Source organism: Narcine bancroftii, chromosome 9 (genome assembly GCF_036971445.1).
Source record: "Narcine bancroftii isolate sNarBan1 chromosome 9, sNarBan1.hap1, whole genome shotgun sequence".
In the NCBI taxonomy this organism is placed as follows: domain Eukaryota; kingdom Metazoa; phylum Chordata; class Chondrichthyes; order Torpediniformes; family Narcinidae; genus Narcine; species Narcine bancroftii.
Genome location: NC_091477.1, coordinates 91,250,694 through 91,271,998, shown reverse-complemented (window position 1 = coordinate 91,271,998; position 21,305 = coordinate 91,250,694). Strand labels below are relative to the sequence as shown.

The window sequence follows — 21,305 nt, the reverse complement described above, 5'->3', positions numbered from 1 at the left end:
CGGATGGCACCCTTTTTCAAGATGACGTCTTTTATAAGCCATGTAAAGAATTTATATCTTTTTGCAATCTTTGTATCTGCTGCTCAGAGAGGGATGATGCAATAACTCTCCGACTTTAGTAGTTGGTGACCAATGACATCCAGCATTTTATGATATGGCTGTAAAACTTGTGCACAGTTTAACATGATCTAATTTCTCCATTGACTCCTTCCCCACTGTCATGGTAAACATCTCCATCTAGAAATTCCACTACACCTATAGTATTGGAGAAGATTCAGGTTGATCAACTGCTATAAGCTGAGCCAGGCCTATGCTATGACCATTGAGTAAATGAATAAGGAAAATAGAACCCAGAATCATTTGGATGGTGGGCAGACCATGTCATGAACTGCATTTTGACTCTGGATTGAGGCACGACCGGAGGCTTTGTGCCATATTGAGTTGATTTTCGTATTAGCTGACAACAGAGAAAGAGACCATGGTGCAAACTAGTTCCTGTGATTTATCACAAGGGTGACCTTGTGATTTATATCGATGCTGTTTAACCTGCTGATTTTCTCCAGCACTTTTTTGCACAAACTTGGGTCCATATTGGCTCTTAGCAATTCCATTCTTGATGCATTTCCCATAAACCTACTTTCTCAAAGATGTCCTTTAACACCTTCCACTTCTACCAACCAGCTACATGAAAGGGTTTATTTATTTTGGGGTTTATAAACTGGCCTATCAGCTCATTGATTTAGAATGTGGGATGAAACCAGGACATCTGAGGAAATCTTAGAGTCCAGGAGAATGTGCAAACTTCACAGAGTAACATATTGGAATTGTGAGACAGCATTGCTAATGCTGGGCATGATCAACAATGAGTGTCCCCAGGGCATGTGGTCTCAGTTGCCCTGGTGCACAATATGGAACATTAACAGTTATTGACATTTTCCTGTGCATGTGCCTAATTCAGAAATCATGTTGGAGTGCAAGACAGCAACAAAAAAAACAATTTGTTCATGGGGGGGGAAAAAAAACACAGCATTGTACAATTTAATTTCCAAACTGCCCATTTTTGCATTAGCTATCACATCGTGTCCATTTCTTTTATGTGGTTAAGGGCTTAAATAAATTCAGGTTATTCCCAACTTCTACTTTTTATAAAGTTTATGTATTTTTTTCTCCAAAAATATGCTTTATTCACAATACTGTAAATTATTTACAAAACAAGAAAATTGTTCAAGAATTTTTTTATTCATAGTGTCATTCATATTGATACATTCTCATCAATGTACATTTATTATTCTCTCAGTACATTATTACCATAACTGTGGCACCTTGTCATTTCTACACATTGTCATTAGACATACATTGTCTTGAAAAGAAAATTATGAGAAGAGTTTGAGTCTCTTTACGCTCATTTTTGGTCATATTGCACATTCTCATTAGTGTACATTGTTACATTTGTTCTCTCATTGCCCTTCTACCACTGTGGCACCTGTCATTTCTTCACCACCAACACCCCCCCCCCCCCCCCCCCCACACACACACACACACACACACACACACACACACACACACACACACACACACACACACACACACACACACACACACACACACACACACACACACACACACACACACACACGCTAATGGGAGAACTCTCATCTGTGTTCCTTTCCCACAGTGTCCTCACATTGTCTGCATCAAGCCTCAGTGTGTCCCTCAGCATGTACTCCTGCAGCCTGGAATGTGCCAGTTGGCAGCATTCCCGGACCTCCATCTCAGTGTGCTGAAAGATGAACAGGTTTCAGGCACACTAAAGAGCATCTTGCACTGAGTTAATGATCTTCCAGCTGTTCTGGATATTGGACTCAGGGTGTGTCCATGGGAACAGCCTGTAGATCAGAGAGTCCTTTGATACGCTGCCGCTGGGGGTGAACTGTGACAAAGTACACTGCATCCTTCTCCATGTATTCTTTGTGAATCTGCATTCAGCAGAGAAGTGGGCAACAGTCCTGAGGTGTGTGGAGGGTAATGTTCCGGTGGCACGAGAAGGATCTCATTGGGAGGGCTCCTCTCACTGCCAGCCAGGCCAAGTCCTGAGCCCTGACGATGAGGCATTCTGCCAAATGATCATGATGGTCTACTTTTGGAACCATCTCACTGAGTCTTCATCTCTCAAGTTCTGCAGGACTTTCCGTGCTGACCAGTGCCTGATGGCCTTGTGGTGGAAGATGTTGTTCTGGGAATATTTTCAACAAAGGATAGGTGGTGTGGCAAAGTCCAGCTAACTGAGATGCTGCACGGCACCAGGGCCAGACCTATCTTTTGCAAAACCTGTGACAGGTGGATCTTCTGAACATAGGGGCACTTGGTGCCCTTGTACTCTGGTTCCATGTACAGCCTGATGCAACCTCACACAAAGGTAGTCATGAGGATGAGAGCCACATTGGGTACTCCCTTGCCCCCATTTTCCACCAACTTGTACATGACCATCCATCCTATATATTTTGGGCCCCAATATGAATCAGAAAACTGCTTTGGTAACTGCCATGGCGGAGGTGCGGGGGATGGGCCACATACAACAGAACAGAGAGCAGCTATCAACTAATGGTTAGGTTCTTCCCTGTTATTGAGAGGGAGGGCCCTGTCCAATTTTGGTGGACCTTTGCGATCCACACCAACCAACTCTTGTTGCAAACCTCAGGCCCTCCAAACCAGATCCAAAGCACCTTTAGGTAGTCAGATCTGACTGTGAAGGGAATGGTGGACCTGTCGGGCCAGTTACCGAAGAACATTGCCTCTCTCCTAGTTTACCCTGGCATCTGTTGCAGACTCAAAATGTCTGCAAGTGCTGGTCAGTCTCCAGATCAATCATGCATCTGAACAGAAGACGGCGACGTTATCCATGTACAGGGACAATACAACCAGAATCCAAGGAGGATTGAATTACAGACAATTGATATCTTTTTTCTAAAATGTGCTTTTCTATCATGTAATCTTAGCACATTTATTAAATATCTTGTATTAGTTCACACAATAAATAATGCAGTGGACTGTTTATTGAAAACACTGAAAGCCATTTTCTGAATTTTACAGTCTTGGCTTCATCCTTTATATCTGCACATTATATAATGAGGAATGTTCATTGGCATCTTCATTTACATATTCAATGTGGCCTACTTTTAAATCAGGCCAATCATTGTTCAAGGCACCAGCACTCGGCCCTGGTGAAACATGTTTGAGTAAATTGTATTTGCTATTATGGCAGTAATTCACAAAGCACTTGAACAGAAAATATTTATGTGCTATCAATAACAGTTGATAACACGTATATTTTAAACAAACAAATGACTGATGATAGCAAGCAAAGACATTCTGCAGAAACACATTCATCTTTGAGCTATAGAAAGACTAAATGCTGGTACTTTTCAGACTTTAAATATGTTATTTGCATGTAGATACTTTGGCACAGCAATCCACTTCAAACTTTCGAATGTAATATGAGTACAATTCATTTTCTAAATGACTTCAATTTTTTTTTTCTAAAACTCATCTGTATTAATGGACTAAATAGAATTGAAGATTATTAGTGAAAATGCCATACAAAAGAAGTTCTTAATTTCCGTCAACAGTTATAATTGGTTCTGACCCATGATCATTGACCACGTTGGATTTATAGGTGCTGATTTTGTTTCTTCTTTTGACAGAGGTTGAACTTCAGCCAAGCCCATCTGTGACCTACAGGGTAGTTGGTGGAGTTCTGGATTTTTATATTTTCTTGGGTTCTTCACCCGAGGATGTTGTTCGTGAATACTTGATGGTAATATATTGTTGATTGTGTCGCTTGTTAGAGAACTGGATAAAATTTGAAGAATTACAACTTTAAAACATTCTTGTTAATTAAGTGGATTGTCTTTGCAGTTGCTGCCTTCATGATTTTGCTTGAGAAGTCGATGATAATGAATGTAATTCATCCTTTTCTGTCTTGGGATAAAATAATATAGCTCATTGGCAAACCCATGATGCCTGCATACTGGACTCTCGGATTCCAACTTAGTCGCTGGGGTTACAAAAACCTTGATGATGTCAAAGCAACAGTGGAAAGGAACAGAAACATAAATCTCCCATATGTGAGTGGAACATTTCTTTTACAATAAAGGCTAATCTGTCACTTAATGGAAATACTTTAATAACCCGATTCTTTGATGAGGTAAGAAATTTCTCCTCATTTCTGACTGCAATGTTTTGTCTCCATGTTCTTTAGACATTTACCCCTGGTACTAGATTCTTGTGTCCAGAGGAGACATTCCCACATCCAGTCTATCTAACCCAATCAGTATTCCATAAGTTTCAATAAGATTCCCCTTTATTCTTCGAAAATATAGTGAACACAACCCGAGTCAACTGAATCTCATAAAGCAGTCCTGACGTTTAGGAATCAGTCTGGCCCAAAAGTGAATAGATAAGGCAGGTGAGGAGCAGTTTAGTGACTGAAGATCAGTCGTATAATCAGCAGGGCAAATACAACCATTCTTTTTCATCAGTAGGATTATAGACCACTCTTTCCCTCTGGAAAATACTATTGCATCAGATTATCCAATCATCCAATGATGGAAATCTATTTTGGGTTGAAAGCTCAGATTTCTGACCTTCCACCTGCTGGTAAATTGGGTCCATAATCTCACTGCCTTAATCTAAGAACTGACAGTCTTGTTAAGTTAAAATGACAGGCATGTAAAATAGAAACAAATATGCAACAGTGAAGTTTCTAACATCCTCAATCAAAATTATTTTAGCGAAGAGATTTTATGATTTGCTCTGTTTAAAAAAAAAACACATTACCAAAATCCAATTGAAGATAACTATAATAAATGATTTTGATTCAGTAAAAGAGAAGCAATGTTGTTTAAAAATTATTGTAGCTATACTTGTTATCAAGAGTATGAATATTGCTAAAACTGGATTGCTAAATGTTTAATTACATTTTTTTCAGGATGTCCAGATCACGGATATTGACTATATGGAAAACAAAAAGGACTTTACTTATGATTTGGAAAAATTTCACGATCTACCCAATTTTCCACAAGATTTACATGACCATGGACAAAAATACATCATCATTTTGGTAAGCTCCGAGATCACTCTGGCTTCCTTGTTATGTTGGAAACAAGTGCAGTAAATTCATAGCTTTTAAAAGCAAGGATATATTTTCAATATGGAAAAAGGTTTTTTAAAAAAAGTCCAATTGTTATTTCGCCTATGATTGCAAACATGATAAACATCACAGAAATTGGCTTGAGGGGAAGATATTTTGACATTATGGATTCTAAAATAGCATCTGATGTGCACATCCATTTATGGTATGAGTTACTCAGAACTTGTGTGGGTGAGGGAATAGGTACTCAAAAACTAACATCCGAAGGAAGTATGTAAGGAAATTGGTCAGTGTGCAAAGCTCATTTGGCGCCAGCTTACCACGTTGGGGCTCCAAATTTTCAAATAATGACACCTCTTGACCATATAACCACAGAAAATCTTCAGCAACAATAAGGAAGCCATCATTCCCCATCCTCCAAGCATATTTTTTGAAGGGAGCATCAAATTAATGCTGAGTTGCCAAATGATTCCCACTGCACTTGACATGATTTTTTTCCCCCTGTTTCGTAAAGATTTTTAGAGAGGTTAAACTCTATAACCAGATCAATTTTTTTTTAGCCTCAAGGCTTCTAAATGACAATTGCTTCTACTATAAGGACGTGAGTAGATATTTGCCACAATGTACTGGTAGTTCGGCCAACCGATATTCTGAGCAGAAAACACTGGTCAAAGAAACTGAAAGATAAGGTGGAAGATGGCTTTCAGCATGAATCCATATCCACCGAGAGAAGCTATTGTTTATTTCTTTATTTATTGTTCAGTAGACAGGCATGGCTTGCATTTAGTGTCTATCCATCATTGCTCTTGAAATGATGGATCCTGGAAATGATCCTGAACTGTTCAGTCCATTTGCTGAAAAAATCTCCTACAGTGTTGTGCAGGATGCAGACCCAGTGATAATGGAGGAAAAGCAACATGTTTCCATGTCTAAACACTATGTAATTTGGATGAGGCCTACACATAATGATGTAACCATATGCTTGCTGCCCTTGACATGTTTAATGGTAGGGATTGCCTATTTGAGTTTGGTTATTATTAGTTGCATAAACAAGTAATTGCCATAGGGTTAGCCTGTTCAAGTTTGCTGTTAGTTTCATAAACAAATAACTGCCATGCATTTTATTGAGGGTATACACCTCTATCTCTGTGCATTGCGTGGAGGCAATGAATATTTTGTATGTCCATTAAGGCGGCTGCTTTCTCCTGCTTCAAATTGAATGTTGCTGTAACTGCACTCTCTCAGGCATTTCAAGAGTATTGCAATGGATAATTTAAGTGCAATATCTGAACCTGTTGTTGTAGGAATTAGGATGAAACTGCACATCATCATTTAAAGGTGTATAGTAAGCCAAAGTGAAGTTCTGCTCACAAAAGTTGGACGGTTTGTAAAGCTGAATTAAAAGGCTCAGGGTGTGTGTGTGTGTGGGCGTGTCTGTGGGTGTGTGTGAGTTTATATGTGTGTGTAGGAGGAATAAAAATCTACTGGAATCTCTTAAAGATGAACTTCACCAAAATCACTGGATAACAGCAGATTTTACAGCAATGACATGGCAATAAAATTTCAGATTAGGTGAAGGACATATGAAGAATTGATTAACTGGTTCGAAATAACTCATACTTTCCATGTTCTCAGAAGACGCATACCTTGGGCCATGAGAATGTTCATGTGATAGAAGGTGTCTAAAAGAATGTGGAGAGGAGAAGATAAGTCTGTCCTGTTACAGATATACTTTTGCTGCCTTGCCTCTAGTGCAGTTAACTCTGCAGAGGCAGGGTGAAGTGACGTCTGTTGGAGGGAGGTAGTCACCAGATGGACCATGGCTGGAATAACATAGCTGTCGAATATGATTGCCTTCTGAAGTGTTGGTTAAGCCAAAGCAATCTCCTGCAATTATCAAATGTTGATCAGAGGCAAGGATTTCCAAATTACATGTTGGACATGCAAGAGAAATTATGTCACATTGGTTAAGACTTGGTAACTCCGCCATTATACACTGGTGGAATTGTACTTCATCTATAAAACATCAACAGATCTGTTGCTTTTGCACATGTGAACAACATCTCCCCACAGAAGGGAAATACCTATTTGGCCTGACAATGGACTTGTCAAATGTTAGCTGTCTAAGTGTTAGAGCAATAGCTGCAATGTGCCACTGCCCACAGTCAAAATGCATTTTTATTTTCCTTTTATATACTACCTGATCCTGGGCTGAGGAAGGAAAGTAAGTCAGAGGAAACTGAATAAGAGGTTTGAGTGACGTTACTGGGATAGCTGGGATCCACCAGAGTGAGTAGAACAGGAGACGTGCAATTGTATGCATAGCTAATAGATTGGTGCGTAGCTAATAGATTGGTGCGTAGCTAATAGATTGGTGCGTAGCTAATAGATTGGTGCGTAGCTAATAGATTGGTGCGTAGCTAATAGATTGGTGCGTAGCTAATAGATTGGTGCGTAGCTAATAGATTGGTGCGTAGCTAATAGATTGGTGCGTAGCTAATAGATTGGTGCGTAGCTAATAGATTGGTGCGTAGCTAATAGATTGGTGCGTAGCTAATAGATTGGTGCGTAGCTAATAGATTGGTGCGTAGCTAATAGATTGGTGCGTAGCTAATAGATTGGTGCGTAGCTAATAGATTGGTGCGTAGCTAATAGATTGGTGCGTAGCTAATAGATTGGTGCGTAGCTAATAGATTGGTGCGTAGCTAATAGATTGGTGCGTAGCTAATAGATTGGTGCGTAGCTAATAGATTGGTGCGTAGCTAATAGATTGGTGCGTAGCTAATAGATTGGTGCGTAGCTAATAGATTGGTGAATCATAATGATTAAGACAGTTAGATTCGAATCCTGAATAATAGCTTGGTAAGTGAATGGTGGAGTGGAGGTGCACGTGGTTGTGTGGACGCTAATGCAACAACTGGCTTCTTTTCGCGTTTGTTGGCAATAAATTAGCTGATCATGGGTAAGACCTTTGAAGCCATTGAAGCCATTGGTCAGCATCCAGTCCTTGGGCCTTGCCTCTTCGCATTGACCAGCACATTCATCTGCAGTAAAAGGATATTTCTCCTTCTGTACCCCACCTCCACTTAAAATTCCTAATGCAGTGCTGGAAATTCCCAAATGCTGTCCCCTCGATCGATGACAAATTCTGAAATAATTGAGCGCACTGCTGCAGCCCCATTCCATCTCCCTTTTATAAGGAGCAGGCTGACAAAAGCACATTTTAAATGCAGTTGGTCACTTAATGTTAGTAGTTGGAATGCTGACTGCATAAGGAAGTGCAGGTCATTTGTGCATTCAAACTGGAGTACCACTCTGGCTGTTTTTATAGTTTATCCCAAAAGAATAAAAAAATATCCTTGTAAAATAATGGCCTATAAATTATCACAATCCACATGTCTTTGGAAAAAAAAAACTAAGTAGTTTCATTTCTGATGTTGACATCCAAATTGTACAAGACAGGTCTTTTGCTAGCACACCACTGAAAGTAAGATGGTATCCAAGGTTGTTTACTGTGAAATACAGTAGTAGCATTGGGTATTGGAACCAGAGAGCAACACCAGAGTTCTGATCCAACAATCTGAGTAAGAATGTGAGATTTAATATATTTGTGAGCTGGTTTCAGTAAATAACAATGAAACCTTCCAGATCACAATAAAATTTGAACAGGTTCACTCACATCCTTCAGGAAAAGGAACCTCAAGTTCATTAAAGTTGTGCAATAAATATTGGTATTAATGTCACCTGCACCCTTAAGCAATGTGATGTCCAGTGAAGGAAAAGTGGAGAACAAGCAGCCGAATGTGTCTGTCCCTACTAATAATCAAGAATTAATTTGTTTATTGTCATGTGTACCAAGGCACAGTAAAAAAAATATTTTTCATGCTGACCAGCTAAGTCAACATACACCAGGTAACACTGGCATCACTGGGGTGGGGGGGGGGGGGGGGTGGTGCAGACCGCTCTAGGTGACACCAACCTTAGTGACACCACTAGCAGGTAGAGCAATGAAAAATTTATGAACACAAATGGTATATGTTAAATCGTTTTGGGTGTAGTGTAACAAAAACAAAGTACATGGTATAAAGTGCACAGGCCTCATATTTCACCAATGAGAAATCTATTTAAAAGTCTGATAACCACAGGAAAGAAATCGTCCTTGAATCTGGAAGTTTACATTTTCAAGAGCACATAGATTCTGCCTGATGATATCTTAAGTACATGAAGGTTGTGTGAGCATCTGTTTCATAATGTGTGCCTGAAGCTTGTCTCCAGTAAACCAGTTGAAATTGTATTGTATCACAAGTTCCTGATTCACATTGTAGTTTAAAATGATGGTGAAGAAATGACTAAAGATTGTCGGTTCTGATTATCATTTGGTTTCTTCATCTTCATATCCAGGACCCAGCCATTAGCACCCAGAAGCTGATTAATGGGCCATACCAGTCTTATGAAAGAGGCACAAAAATGAGAGTCTGGATTAATGAATCTGATGGAAAGACACCCCTTTTGGGAGAGGTAATGGAATGGAACTGTTTCTGAAATTATAATGCATAATCTTAGAAGAATAAAATCTGATAATCCTGAACTGTTAAATTAATGGAGTCATCTGTTATAATTTCATTAATTTTTTTGCCATTATTTTGTCTTGAGTTTTCAAATTGAAATTGAAAATCCAAATTAGAAAGAAGCTGTATGTTGCCTAATGATAGGTTATTACCTGATTCATGGCATTATTTGTATTGTACATGATTATTTTTATGACAACACTCATTATTTTATAAATGGTACATCTGTGTTTTCTTTCTCATATTATTCAGGTCTGGCCAGGTGAAACTGTCTTCCCTGACTACACAAATCCCCAATGCATTAAGTGGTGGGTGGACGAATGTGAAAGATTCTATCAAGAAATAAAATATGATGGGCTTTGGATTGTATGTTCCATTTGATGTTTCTTGTTAATAATCCCTTTTTAAATCTAATTGTAAATCTTCTTCAGTGTTTATATGTTATGTATATCATTTTTAGGATATGAACGAAGTGTCGAGTTTCAAACATGGTTCAAAAAATGGATGTGATAAAAATGAATGGAATCATCCTCCTTTCATTCCAAGTAGGTTTCATTTATGAACAGTAATTTTTTTCCCCCACTTGAGCCTCATATTTAAAAAAAGGCACAACAGTAGAATGGTGGATTATTCAGGTGGTTTATTGTCTCAAATTGTGATGGTACTGAAGTAAATAAGCAGTTTTCCAAATGAAAGGCTTCAGTCTAATTTTAGCTTTTCACTCAACATTTACCAATATAGTTTTAGAGTAACTAATTCCTCTGAATCTTCACAAGCTGAAATATTAATTCTGTTTCTCCCTCTATATAAGCATTGGCTGAGAATCTACTGTTTTTATTTCTGTTAACAGAAATAAATGATTTTGCTGATCTCCAGCAAATACAATTTTTATTTTTAATTTGTATTTCTATACATTGAACATTTAGACAACAACTTAAGGGAAAAAACTCAGCTTGTAAAAAGAAAAATACATGTTTAGAATAGTGTTATTTACAACATGTTTGCAGTCTGTTTATCTTTGAAGTAATCTACCCTTTCCACAAACGCTACTTATCATTCAACTCCTGGAGAATAAGATTGCTAATGGAGAAATTATTGGAAAGTACATTCGCTCCAAGTTTTGTTTACTGGTTTATTCCTCATTAATTTCCCAAGTAATTTTTAACTTGGAATATGCAAATTGTTTCCACAGTTATATTGATGCAATTTTTTCATTTTTTGTATATACAGTACAACTCTGACTATCTGAAATGGTAGGGACTGGTCCTATTTTGGATGACTGAATTTTTCAGATAACAGGTCTTTTTTTTAAAAAAAAAGCAGCCCAGTAGCAAGAGCAAATCACTTCTGTCATTTTGTTTAAACAATTACAAACTAAAAGGGAAGGCTTTTTAAGTATTAAAGAAATGTTTAATTCTCACCAAAAAAATACTGGACGCCACCGATCCCCGACACATCCCCAACTCCACTGTCAATCACTGTGACCTCTTAACTGCAGCCGCCGCTCTCCAACACATCCCCACCACTGCCATCGATCCACGGGGAGGCATTCTGGGCTGGTGGAAAACTCACTGGCGAGTCAGTGGGATCCTGTTCAGCCAGGGGCTGTTCCAGCTTTGTGTCCTGATGCTCGATGTTGGAGCCCAACACCTGAGTCCCGACTCTGAACCTCCCCCCCCCCCCCCCCACCCTTAGCCTTTACTATGTATGCATTCACCATATGGAGGGTTGGGAGATCCAGTGTGCTGAGGAGGGAGGGAGAAAAGAGGGATAGGAGGGGAGAGGAGGAGGGAGGGAGGGAAGGAAGGCTGCCTGAGGTCCTACTCTTGCCTGGGAAACCACTCTCCTTGATGACATAGGGACAAGGGATTCTTCTGACTGTTTACGGCTGGGAGACAGTGGCACACAGTTTGAGAGGGAGAATTGGAAAGAAAAGTCAATAGGGATAGGTAAAAAAGAATTGGAAAGAGAAGAGAAGAGGGAGGGAGTTACCTGAAACAAAGATGATTGCTGTTTGAATTTCATGTCGGATGAATTTTTTTAAACCTATGATGTCAGTTTGGTCTCAACAACTTTGGATAAACGAGGATTTCTGATTGTTTAGGATATCCTCATTTATCCAAAATTTTTCGAAGGTGATCAGACGTCACTTCAGGGTCCCAAAACTTTTTGAATAAATGAGGATCACTGATGATCCAATTTCAGATAATTGGAGTTGTACTGTACTTGTAATGCAGGCTTTTACATGCACGTCAAATCACTGGAGAGAAACTAATCTCTGAATAGCATATCTCTTGTAAAGTTCAATTTTGTGTTCACTCTATCCGCCATGCTATATTTTCCTTGTTAATTTCAACTACCCCAGTAGAGAAATTGTTTGGGCAATAGTTAATAATATCTCTGCAGTTGTGTATAAGATTTTCTAAAAAGTTAGAAGGAGAGACCTTAGCTATAGTGTAAAAGTTTACTGCACACGGGAATCAAAAATATGGTGTAGAGATAAAATCCATACACCTTAGAATTTATCACAATTTTTCACTTTGATTTTATTTTAGATGAAAATGGTGGTTGAACTTGTTTGTACATCAAAATATTTTAATAAATTATTTTCTTTTGAAGAAATTCTTGATAAAAATATGTTCGCCAAGACTCTTTGTATGGATGCCAAACAGACAGAGGGAATGCATTATGATCTTCACAGTCTTTATGGTCACTCAATGATACTTGCCACAGAAAAGTAAGTAAATACAGAGCATCTTTTAATGTGTTGACGGAACTCTGTGTTGTGGGGTGAAACAGTTGCCCAATGAACTTGTTTCACTGCACAAAAGTAGCTGAAGAACATAAACTGCTTTAATGCTTTTTGATGCATGAAACAGAGCTGTACATGATGAGATACATGTTGTTATCATTTTTATACTTTGTTTTATTCTAACCATTGGTATGAAAAATCTGGCTGACTAATCCATAGAGCCAATTTTACCATTTAATCAGCATTAAAAATCAGCCCTTTTGCAAAATTATTTACATTGCTCACAAATTCTTCATTAGAATATTCTCACAAATATCTGCATTACCGGACTATTAATTAGATATACTGTGGTTCTTTTTGAACATAAATATAAGAATACTATAAATCGATGAGAAGCATTTAGACACAAGGTTGTTCCAAATTGTGAAATTTTCGTTTGGAACTTTCCCATATTTTGCAATTGTTGAAGATCTTTTTTTTTGTTTAATTTTTTTATCACTTCTTCTCAAAAATCATTCCATAGAGTTGCATGAAAGCAGCTTTCAGGAATTTAGAAATAATGGTAAAATGATTGCACCAATCCCATTCATTACCAATTCTAAGTATTGCCTGCTTATATTGGAAAATAAGAAAAAGAGTTGGTAAATAAAGAGAGATAAAAATGCAAGTATAACTGTACAGGTATTCCTCAACATGATGTACGCGAGTTACATTCACCCACACCATATGACCGAAATTTTTTATATATAAAAAAAACTATACACATGCTAAGATTCTTCATTTAAGGATCATCAATTGAACGTTTTTTTTTAAATTGCTTTAAAACCTCATCAAGACATGTGAATCCTACTTACGACAAATCCGAGTTATGACCAATCCTTCAGAGCCAATTATGGACATAGGTTGAGGACTAGCTATTCAGAAGTAAAACTGAACTTAAAGACATTCTTAAGTAACCAACCTGTACTTTTGATAAGCTATTCTTTTCCTTTTTGGAACTTAACAACATGAATGAATTCATCTGAAACCCCACTGTTCTTCACTGAATTCCAAGAGATAGATTTTATGTCAGTGATGACTGGCTCTTTTTTGATAACATGATATGCAGAATCAGAATTGATTGCCATGAACATGACACAAAATTAATTGTTTTCTAGCAGCATTATAGGTGGAAAATTGCTGTAAATTGTTTTTTAAAAATTAATTAGTTTTCATTATTTCGATTGATTTTTGCTTCAAAGAATGGACAATTTCCCTCATTGCTTCCACTATTCTGTACAAAATGGGTCCTTTAACTACCCTGATTCTGTAAAGATTTACCAAAACTCCTACCAAATTCTCGTTGGAGACTAGAATAATCTCTCAATTAAAAAATGGATATAACTGATTCTCTGCTTCTACTGGAGATTTTTTTTAAGTTACCACAGAAATTCAGGTTAGTGCTGGGGATATATTGAACTCCTCATCTGGGGAATTGAAGCAGTCAAGTCCAATTCTGTCTGCACTTGAACTTAATACCTGAACATTTCCAGCTGAGGTCAGTGGGCAGTAATCAACAGTAGAATCCCATAGTAATTTTCTTCTTCTAATACCAAGTTTACTGTTATTGCATCCTACTGAAATTCAGCTGGGGGGTCAGTTAATTTTGAGAATGAAGATTCATTAAGAATCAATATATTTCAGATTAGAGGAATTGCAATACGAACAGAAAATGTTTAAAATTCTCAGGGCCAGCAAGATCTGTAGGGAGAGACCTAGAATTAGCATTTTGGTTCATTGAACTTGAATGGCTTTGATGTAATTACTTGTACTGTTTAAAGAATGAAATTTTCCTTGATTACTGCCAGTAAACATGCAATCCCATTTTTACTCACCTCCTGTTGTTCAGTTCTACAAAGGCCCATACTTTCTCACACATTACTGTCAGCAACAAAAAGATTATTCTCACCATGTGAATTTCTGTGAACTTTTGGCAAAGATGGATAAAAGTTTATATTGCACAAACAATTCAAACAATTAATTGATAAATGATATGCAGTACTAAAGTAATATTTTGAAAATATGAATATTATTTATGAGTATTTACCATGATGTTATTTTCTATGTGTATTTCAGCAGTAATTTCTTTGTTTAATTTTTCAGAGTATTTAACCGTGTGTTCCCTGGGAAACGCAGTATTATTCTATCTCGGTCAACTTTTGCAGGCTCAGGAAAATACTCAGGACATTGGTTGGGAGATAATGCAGCCAACTGGAATGACATCAAATGGGCAATTCCTGGAATGCTAGAGTTCAATCTCTTTGGTATTCCATATGTAAGTGGATTTAAGAACACATGGGTGATGTGGCACTGAATGCTATAAAAGATGCATTTATTTTGTGTGCACATCTTCAGAGCATTTCTGTTTTGTGTAATATTTGATGTGTATTATCCAGATGGAAGAATATTGATCAAAATAAAGATTTTTTAAATTAAAATATTGGGTGTTTAAACAAGCTGAACAAGCCCAAGCCTTGAAAGTTCTTCTAATGGAGTTTGCAATTGTACTTCACCTCTGCAGATTGGAGCAGATATTTGTGGTTTCTTTGATAATTCCACAGAAGAACTGTGCAGGAGATGGATGCAGGTTGGAGCTTTTTATCCATTTTGCAGGAACCACAATGCTGAAAATTATAAAGTAAGTTTTCAAAAGATAGTAATGAATATTTTATTGCAAGAGGAGGAAATAATTTATCATTGAGATAGAAGGTTGGATTTTATTAATAACTAGCATTAAACCATATTTCTTCTTATGCAATCACTTTTTTTTTTAAGCCTCAAGATCCAGCTTCTTATGGTGAAAACTCACTTTTAGTGAACAGTTCCATACATTACCTAAATATTCGGTACACATTGCTTCCTTATCTCTACACCCTCTTTCACAAGGCTCATGTCGATGGAGATACTGTTGTTCGACCACTGCTTCATGAGTAAGTTCCATGGAAAGCTGATCAATTCCAATGATTATTGAGGACATCATGAATCTATAATTATGAAATTATTTTATAATTATTTTGTTGATTAATGTGTACATTATGTTTTGTGTAATATTTGATGTGTAATATTTGATGTGTAATATTTGATGTGTATTATTTGACTTGTTTGAACTGAATAATTTTGACTAAAATTAAGATAGAAGATAAATGTGTTTAAAGCTTATCAATGTCATTTGTTCAAATAGATTGATAATTAAATTGATTTTCTGTTTTTTTTAGTTAATCCAGTTTTGACCTTTTCCTTTCACTTATTATGATGCCTATTTGATTTGGACCATAGCAATCAGGGATGATGGAGTTTAGAACCACATTTTTTTTAAAAAAAGCAAGTAGCTTAAAAGAGAATTCTCAGATACTTGGGAAGTAGCTAGCTGTCTCAGTCAATAAGAGAATCGTTGCTGAATACAGGAGGATCAGGTGCACAATGAAAGGAATCTATTGGCCGATTGTCTGTTGGATGGAAATGGATCCAAATAAATGTTCTGTGTAAATTTTTAACCAAGATTTGCATGTATATTTTCCATAAAGATTCCCATTTTGACTTGCATCTTTTATACCTATTTAAAAAGTCTTAAATAAATGAATGCATTCTGTTTTCTTCATAGCAGTAAAAGTTCACAAACAAAATACGTTCAACCAAGAATTATTCATCAGTAAATAAACCTAGTTTGGTTGCATTGATCCCTTTTAAAGAATTAATCATATTCATGAATTAATATAGAGAATTGTTTCTAGGAATAATTTACCCACCCCTTGACCAACACCATCTGATCCCTTTTAAAGTATTAATCATATTCATGAATTAATATAGAGAATTGTTTCTAGGAATAATTTACCCACCCCTTGACCAACACCATCTGTACCTTTTACTTTCACCGTTAGTATTTCTCAGCTTTTTGACCATTTTGCTGCCACAACAATTTTTCCACATCAAGATTTGAGTTTCCTGTTTTTCTCTCACCTGGCCCACACCATTTAATTTGAGATTTCACAATCCTGCCCACATAGTTGTACTTGCTTTTTGATTCTTGTGGGTCACTTATCTTTCCAAATCTCAGTACAATAATTTTTTCATCTCATCTTCAAATTGCTTTATTATTTCAAAGTTCTATTTAAATTCCCATTCCTTTAATTTTTTTCCCAATTTTGTAGCTCCTCATATAATTCCTCCTTTCTCTGTACACCCAACTCCTGTTGGATTCTTAGATTATTGTCACAAAATGCCTCCAACAATTTTCTACTTCAAAGGAACGACACAAATTTATTTCACTTCAGTTGTGTGTTTCTGACAATCTAGCTTTTCAGGTGATATAAAGATAAGTTGATTGAATTTGGTTTGTTAGGTACATTATTAAATAATAATTAATATCTGCTGCAATGTGGAGGAAAGTGGTAAATATTTAATTTCTTTGCATTTTCATCCATATCATAAAGACATTCTACAATTATATGAATTGATTTTTTTTAGGTTTTATCAAGACAGTGCAACATGGTCTATTGACCGTCAGTTTCTATGGGGCCCTGCTCTTCTTATCACTCCTGTGTTGGATCCTGTATGTAGTTTTAAACTTTTCTTTCTTTCTCTAATTATCTAGAACTTCTGCAGTTTTAATATTGCAAAATAAGAAAGAAATTCATTTCATATATTAGAATTGATTGACAATTATGTGCTTTTTTTTCCCAAACTACTTTTGATCCCCACAATCATTCATCATTCAATAGGCAGCCAGCTTCAGGTTTCATCTGATTCTTCTCTGAGGCAAGCCATACCTATTTCAGATGTAATTCATGGGATTTTCAAGTTAGCAGATACCTATCTTTTACACAGTTTACCCAATAATCCAATTGTGGAAATAATAATTGAATATTTTACAAAATAAAATTCAGATGTAACAAATGGTGAATCTCTCAGGATATTGGAAAAGAAGCTCCTGACATGAGATAAAACTGATTGCATCCATATCACAAGAAAGAGGGGCTTGCATTTTATTTAGATGTTTCATGATCTTAAGTCTTTCCAAAATGTTTCATAGCTAATTAAATGTAGTCCTGAAAAAACCTGAAACAGCAGTGAGATGCTGCTCAAATATTCTGCTTGAGACCTTAGTTAATGGGTTCAACATATCAAAATCATAAAATAAATGAATGTTTGACGTTCATTAGTGATGATGGACTACATATTATTTCCATTTATTTTTATGAAGTAAATTGCTCATGTAAAACTACTATAATTCCAATTTAACATCTTTATAACACAGATTACAACAGCTATTCTTGTTTACATTTGACAAACAATATTGAAGATCATATCTGCAAAATGTCAGCTCTAACAATGCAGTCACCCCTGAGCTCCGTACTAACCAGTCACCCTATTAATGAACAGGTCTCAGGTGTGAGTCTTGAACCCACTGTTGTGACTCAGTTAAATGTTTTGATCCATGGGTGATGTGATAGCAGCCATATATGAGGCAACACATCTGGTTTTAACGAAATTAAGTCCTGTTATTTTAGATAGACAGAATAGTACTCTAGGTCTTATGGCCCATGATGTTGTGCTGCCCTGTAATAACCCTACTCCACATCAATCTAATCCTTCCCTACTTACACCAATAACTCTCGCTTAATTTTCTTTGCAATTTCAAACTTCCAATGGTGATGAAATTTACTTCTTGCACTTTTCCTTATTTTTAGGATACAGAATTTGTCTTCGCTTATGTACCTGATGCCGTTTGGTATGAATATGAAACAGTAAATATCACTTTAAATTAATTTAGTTATGATGATTTCTTGTCTAATAGTTGAGTTCATTGTGGAGTGAAAATTTCTTGCAATCTCCAACAGTTATGCTTGCTGAATTTGGTGTAGATTATACTTGGCAGAGAAAAAAATGAAACCTTTTATAGGAATAGATTTGAAAGGGAACCAAGTTGCAGTTTATTGAATTAATTAAATTTACTTAAAGGTATTGTTACAGGTTATTTCGATATGGATAAATATGAATTTAAAAGAGATAGATTGTGGGGGTTTAGTGTAGGTCACTTCACAAGCAGACATAAACATTTCACAAAGTACATCTCATTTAACATGCAAGAGCACTGCTGAAGTGAGACATTGAGCCTCCAAGTGATTTTGTAGAGACAATGAAACTGCTTTAGAAAGAACTTCAAATGGAGGTGCAAATAGGAACAGAATCCAGGTTCAAATTGGGTTGGGTTTGGAGCCTTGGGAGAGGTTTTTGTATTTTATAAGCAGAGAGAGGAAAAAGCAAACAGGAATCTTCTTTCAGAGAGGGAGATGTCAGTACTTCAGTAGCAGTTGAGACTACAAAATGGCAAGCTGGCAGGCTTGTTGAAAAACCCCATTTTGAAGCCAGGATGTGAGTTCTGAGTTCAGCCTGTTCAAAACCCTTGTAGTCCTCACAAAAGGAAATGGCTGGCTAGAGAGTTTCTGCTGAAATAAATGAAACAAGAGGAACTCGGTGGTGACCTGGAAGAAGAGGTTATCATTTGGAAAACCCATGATGGGATGAGTTTCTTCGGCAAGACTCTGAAGTGACCGATTGGAGGAAATCAGTTTGTGTGTGTGTGTCCAACAAACAATAAATTTCTTTCTGAAACCAACAAGAACACTCCTGAGTAGTAACCATTTAACTTTAAGCACTAGAGCCTGGAAAATATTCAAAAATGTTAAATTCTCTGCACGATATAAGAATTGCCTGATACCGGTGAACTTGGAGAAGTAAATGATTGAACAGTAAAACAGAACTTTCCTGAACATTTACACATTACATATACGTGCTTAAAATTATAAGGGGGTTAAGTTAGATTAAGTTAATAGTAATAAATTAAAGTTTAATCTTATTATGTTTAAAGAAAATTAAAGGCAATTTATGTTTAAGTAGCCATTTGTCTTGGTGAATTTCTGTTGCTGCTGGGTTTTGGGGTCCTTTAGGCTCGTAACAGTATTTTTAGTATTTTATTCTTTTAATTTCAAATGTTCATTTTTTTTTTACATATTACTCAATTTTTAAATGGTCTTTCAAAGTTAGAGGCATTCACAGTTTGTCAGTGCACTGGGCAAGTTTGACAGGTAGTTAGCTTGATGTTAACACTATGCAAGGTCCTACCACTGTATCATGACATTTTGGCATTGTGTCATGGCATTTTAAGATACACCTGATATTGAATTGAGTAAAGGTAGATTCAATTTTATCAGCTCACCACTTGCAACAAATTTTAAACAAAATAAAATAATATCTGCTGCCAGAGAGCCCAGGATTGTTGCATTTGATCCAATATTACTTCTGCTGCCTCCTTGCTATTTTCTCCAAAAAAGATAAGAGGTCATGATAGATGCTGCTTTTACTAGGAATGGTTGGCTATATCTGCCAATATTTTCTCTCATTTAATTGAAACTGCCTGTTTTAATATGGAATTTTACCTTGGTGTTATTTGAGAAGCAATCAAATTCATTCGATAGTCATGTGTTATTTAAGAGCGGAATTCATGTTTTTCTTGGTGCTTTAGAATGGATGATGTTCAATTTTATAATGTTTCTGACATTCTGATAGACATTCTCTTAATGTACTATATTGTATCTATTAACATCAAAATACACCAATTCTTTCAGGTGAAATCACTAATGTTGATGATTGAATAGGGTTTGCATTAGATATTAGAAATTAGATCGAGCTTGAGTTTAATAATAAATACTCAGATGTACGTTAGAGTTCTTCCAGTCCTGTACCATAATAATTAACTACAACAATGTAGTGTACATTTGAACTAAAGAGATTGTTCATTGTTAAATCAGGGTGCTGCTATAAACACTCGCAAGCAGCTTGTGAATATGCATATACCAGCAGATAAACTGGGACTTCACGTGAGAGGGGGATTTATCTTTCCAACACAACAACCAGCAAATACTACATTCTATAGGTAGGTATAGCCAGATGTGTGTGTGTGTGTGTGCGTGTTTTCATTTCTGAAATTAAGCACATTCGACTAAAATGTCATAAAGAGTGAAGATGTCATTTTGTAGCATCAAATAAATATTCTGCTCATTTTTAGCCGGAAGAACCCTCTTGGTCTCCTCATTGCTCTTGATGAACAAGGGAAGGCAAGTGGAGAGCTATTTTGGGATGATGGTGAATCGAAAGGTAATTCACTACAATAGTTGCTTTGAATGTGAATAACAATCAAAGCTAATTATGATCAGTTAAGTAACTTCGTGCAGAATAAATATTTGTAATGAAAGATGTTGACATCATTTCTCGTTGTAATCATTGCTTCCAACTGCTAGCTACTTTTCAGAATCATTCCTGCATAGTTTTCTAGAATCTGATTTCTGAATACCCAGTCTGTGATTTCAAATGCAGCATCAAGTTGTGTTTAGGGAATCATACAGCTGATCATTTGTTTCATCTTTGAATTGTACAATTGTATTTTATGCAGTCACAATCTTTTTAGGTCTTTAGTCCAGAATGTCTTTAAAATATCATTTGAAGATAATGGATACGTTCAACTCAAGATATTCATCAACATCATTGATGCTTCAATTAAATATTGAACAGTAATTTGTACTGATTTTTATCTTGCAGATACTTTTGAAAAAGAAATTTACACTAGCTATCAGTTCACAATTATGGAGGTTAGTCTTGATTTGATTATAAGTTCTGAAAGTCGTGCTATTACAAATTTGCTATTCGAGAAAACACATTTTGTGCACAGTTGGTCAAAATTGCTTGTATCTCTCTGAGCTGGATAAATGTCAAATGCATTGTCAAGAAAATGAATGTTTCT

The 21,305-nt window shown here is 36.4% G+C and overlaps 1 protein-coding gene across 5 annotated transcripts in view; it reads left to right on the top strand.

The window, feature by feature from the left end:
• The window catches only part of si (sucrase-isomaltase), a 244,673-nt gene that overhangs the window by 152,735 nt on the left and 70,633 nt on the right, over positions 1-21,305 (top strand). For all 5 annotated transcript variants that reach the window (XM_069896806.1, XM_069896805.1, XM_069896810.1 and 2 more), the window contains 15 exons: positions 3,702-3,814; positions 3,999-4,124; positions 4,988-5,119; positions 9,551-9,667; positions 9,970-10,083; positions 10,178-10,262; positions 12,337-12,454; positions 14,612-14,783; positions 15,030-15,146; positions 15,284-15,438; positions 16,973-17,057; positions 18,196-18,252; positions 20,317-20,441; positions 20,574-20,662; positions 21,104-21,153. In XM_069896806.1, coding sequence (XP_069752907.1) covers positions 3,702-3,814; positions 3,999-4,124; positions 4,988-5,119; positions 9,551-9,667; positions 9,970-10,083; positions 10,178-10,262; positions 12,337-12,454; positions 14,612-14,783; positions 15,030-15,146; positions 15,284-15,438; positions 16,973-17,057; positions 18,196-18,252; positions 20,317-20,441; positions 20,574-20,662; positions 21,104-21,153 — 1,655 coding nt within the window. The remainder of the gene's footprint in view (positions 1-3,701; positions 3,815-3,998; positions 4,125-4,987; positions 5,120-9,550; positions 9,668-9,969; positions 10,084-10,177; positions 10,263-12,336; positions 12,455-14,611; positions 14,784-15,029; positions 15,147-15,283; positions 15,439-16,972; positions 17,058-18,195; positions 18,253-20,316; positions 20,442-20,573; positions 20,663-21,103; positions 21,154-21,305) is intronic.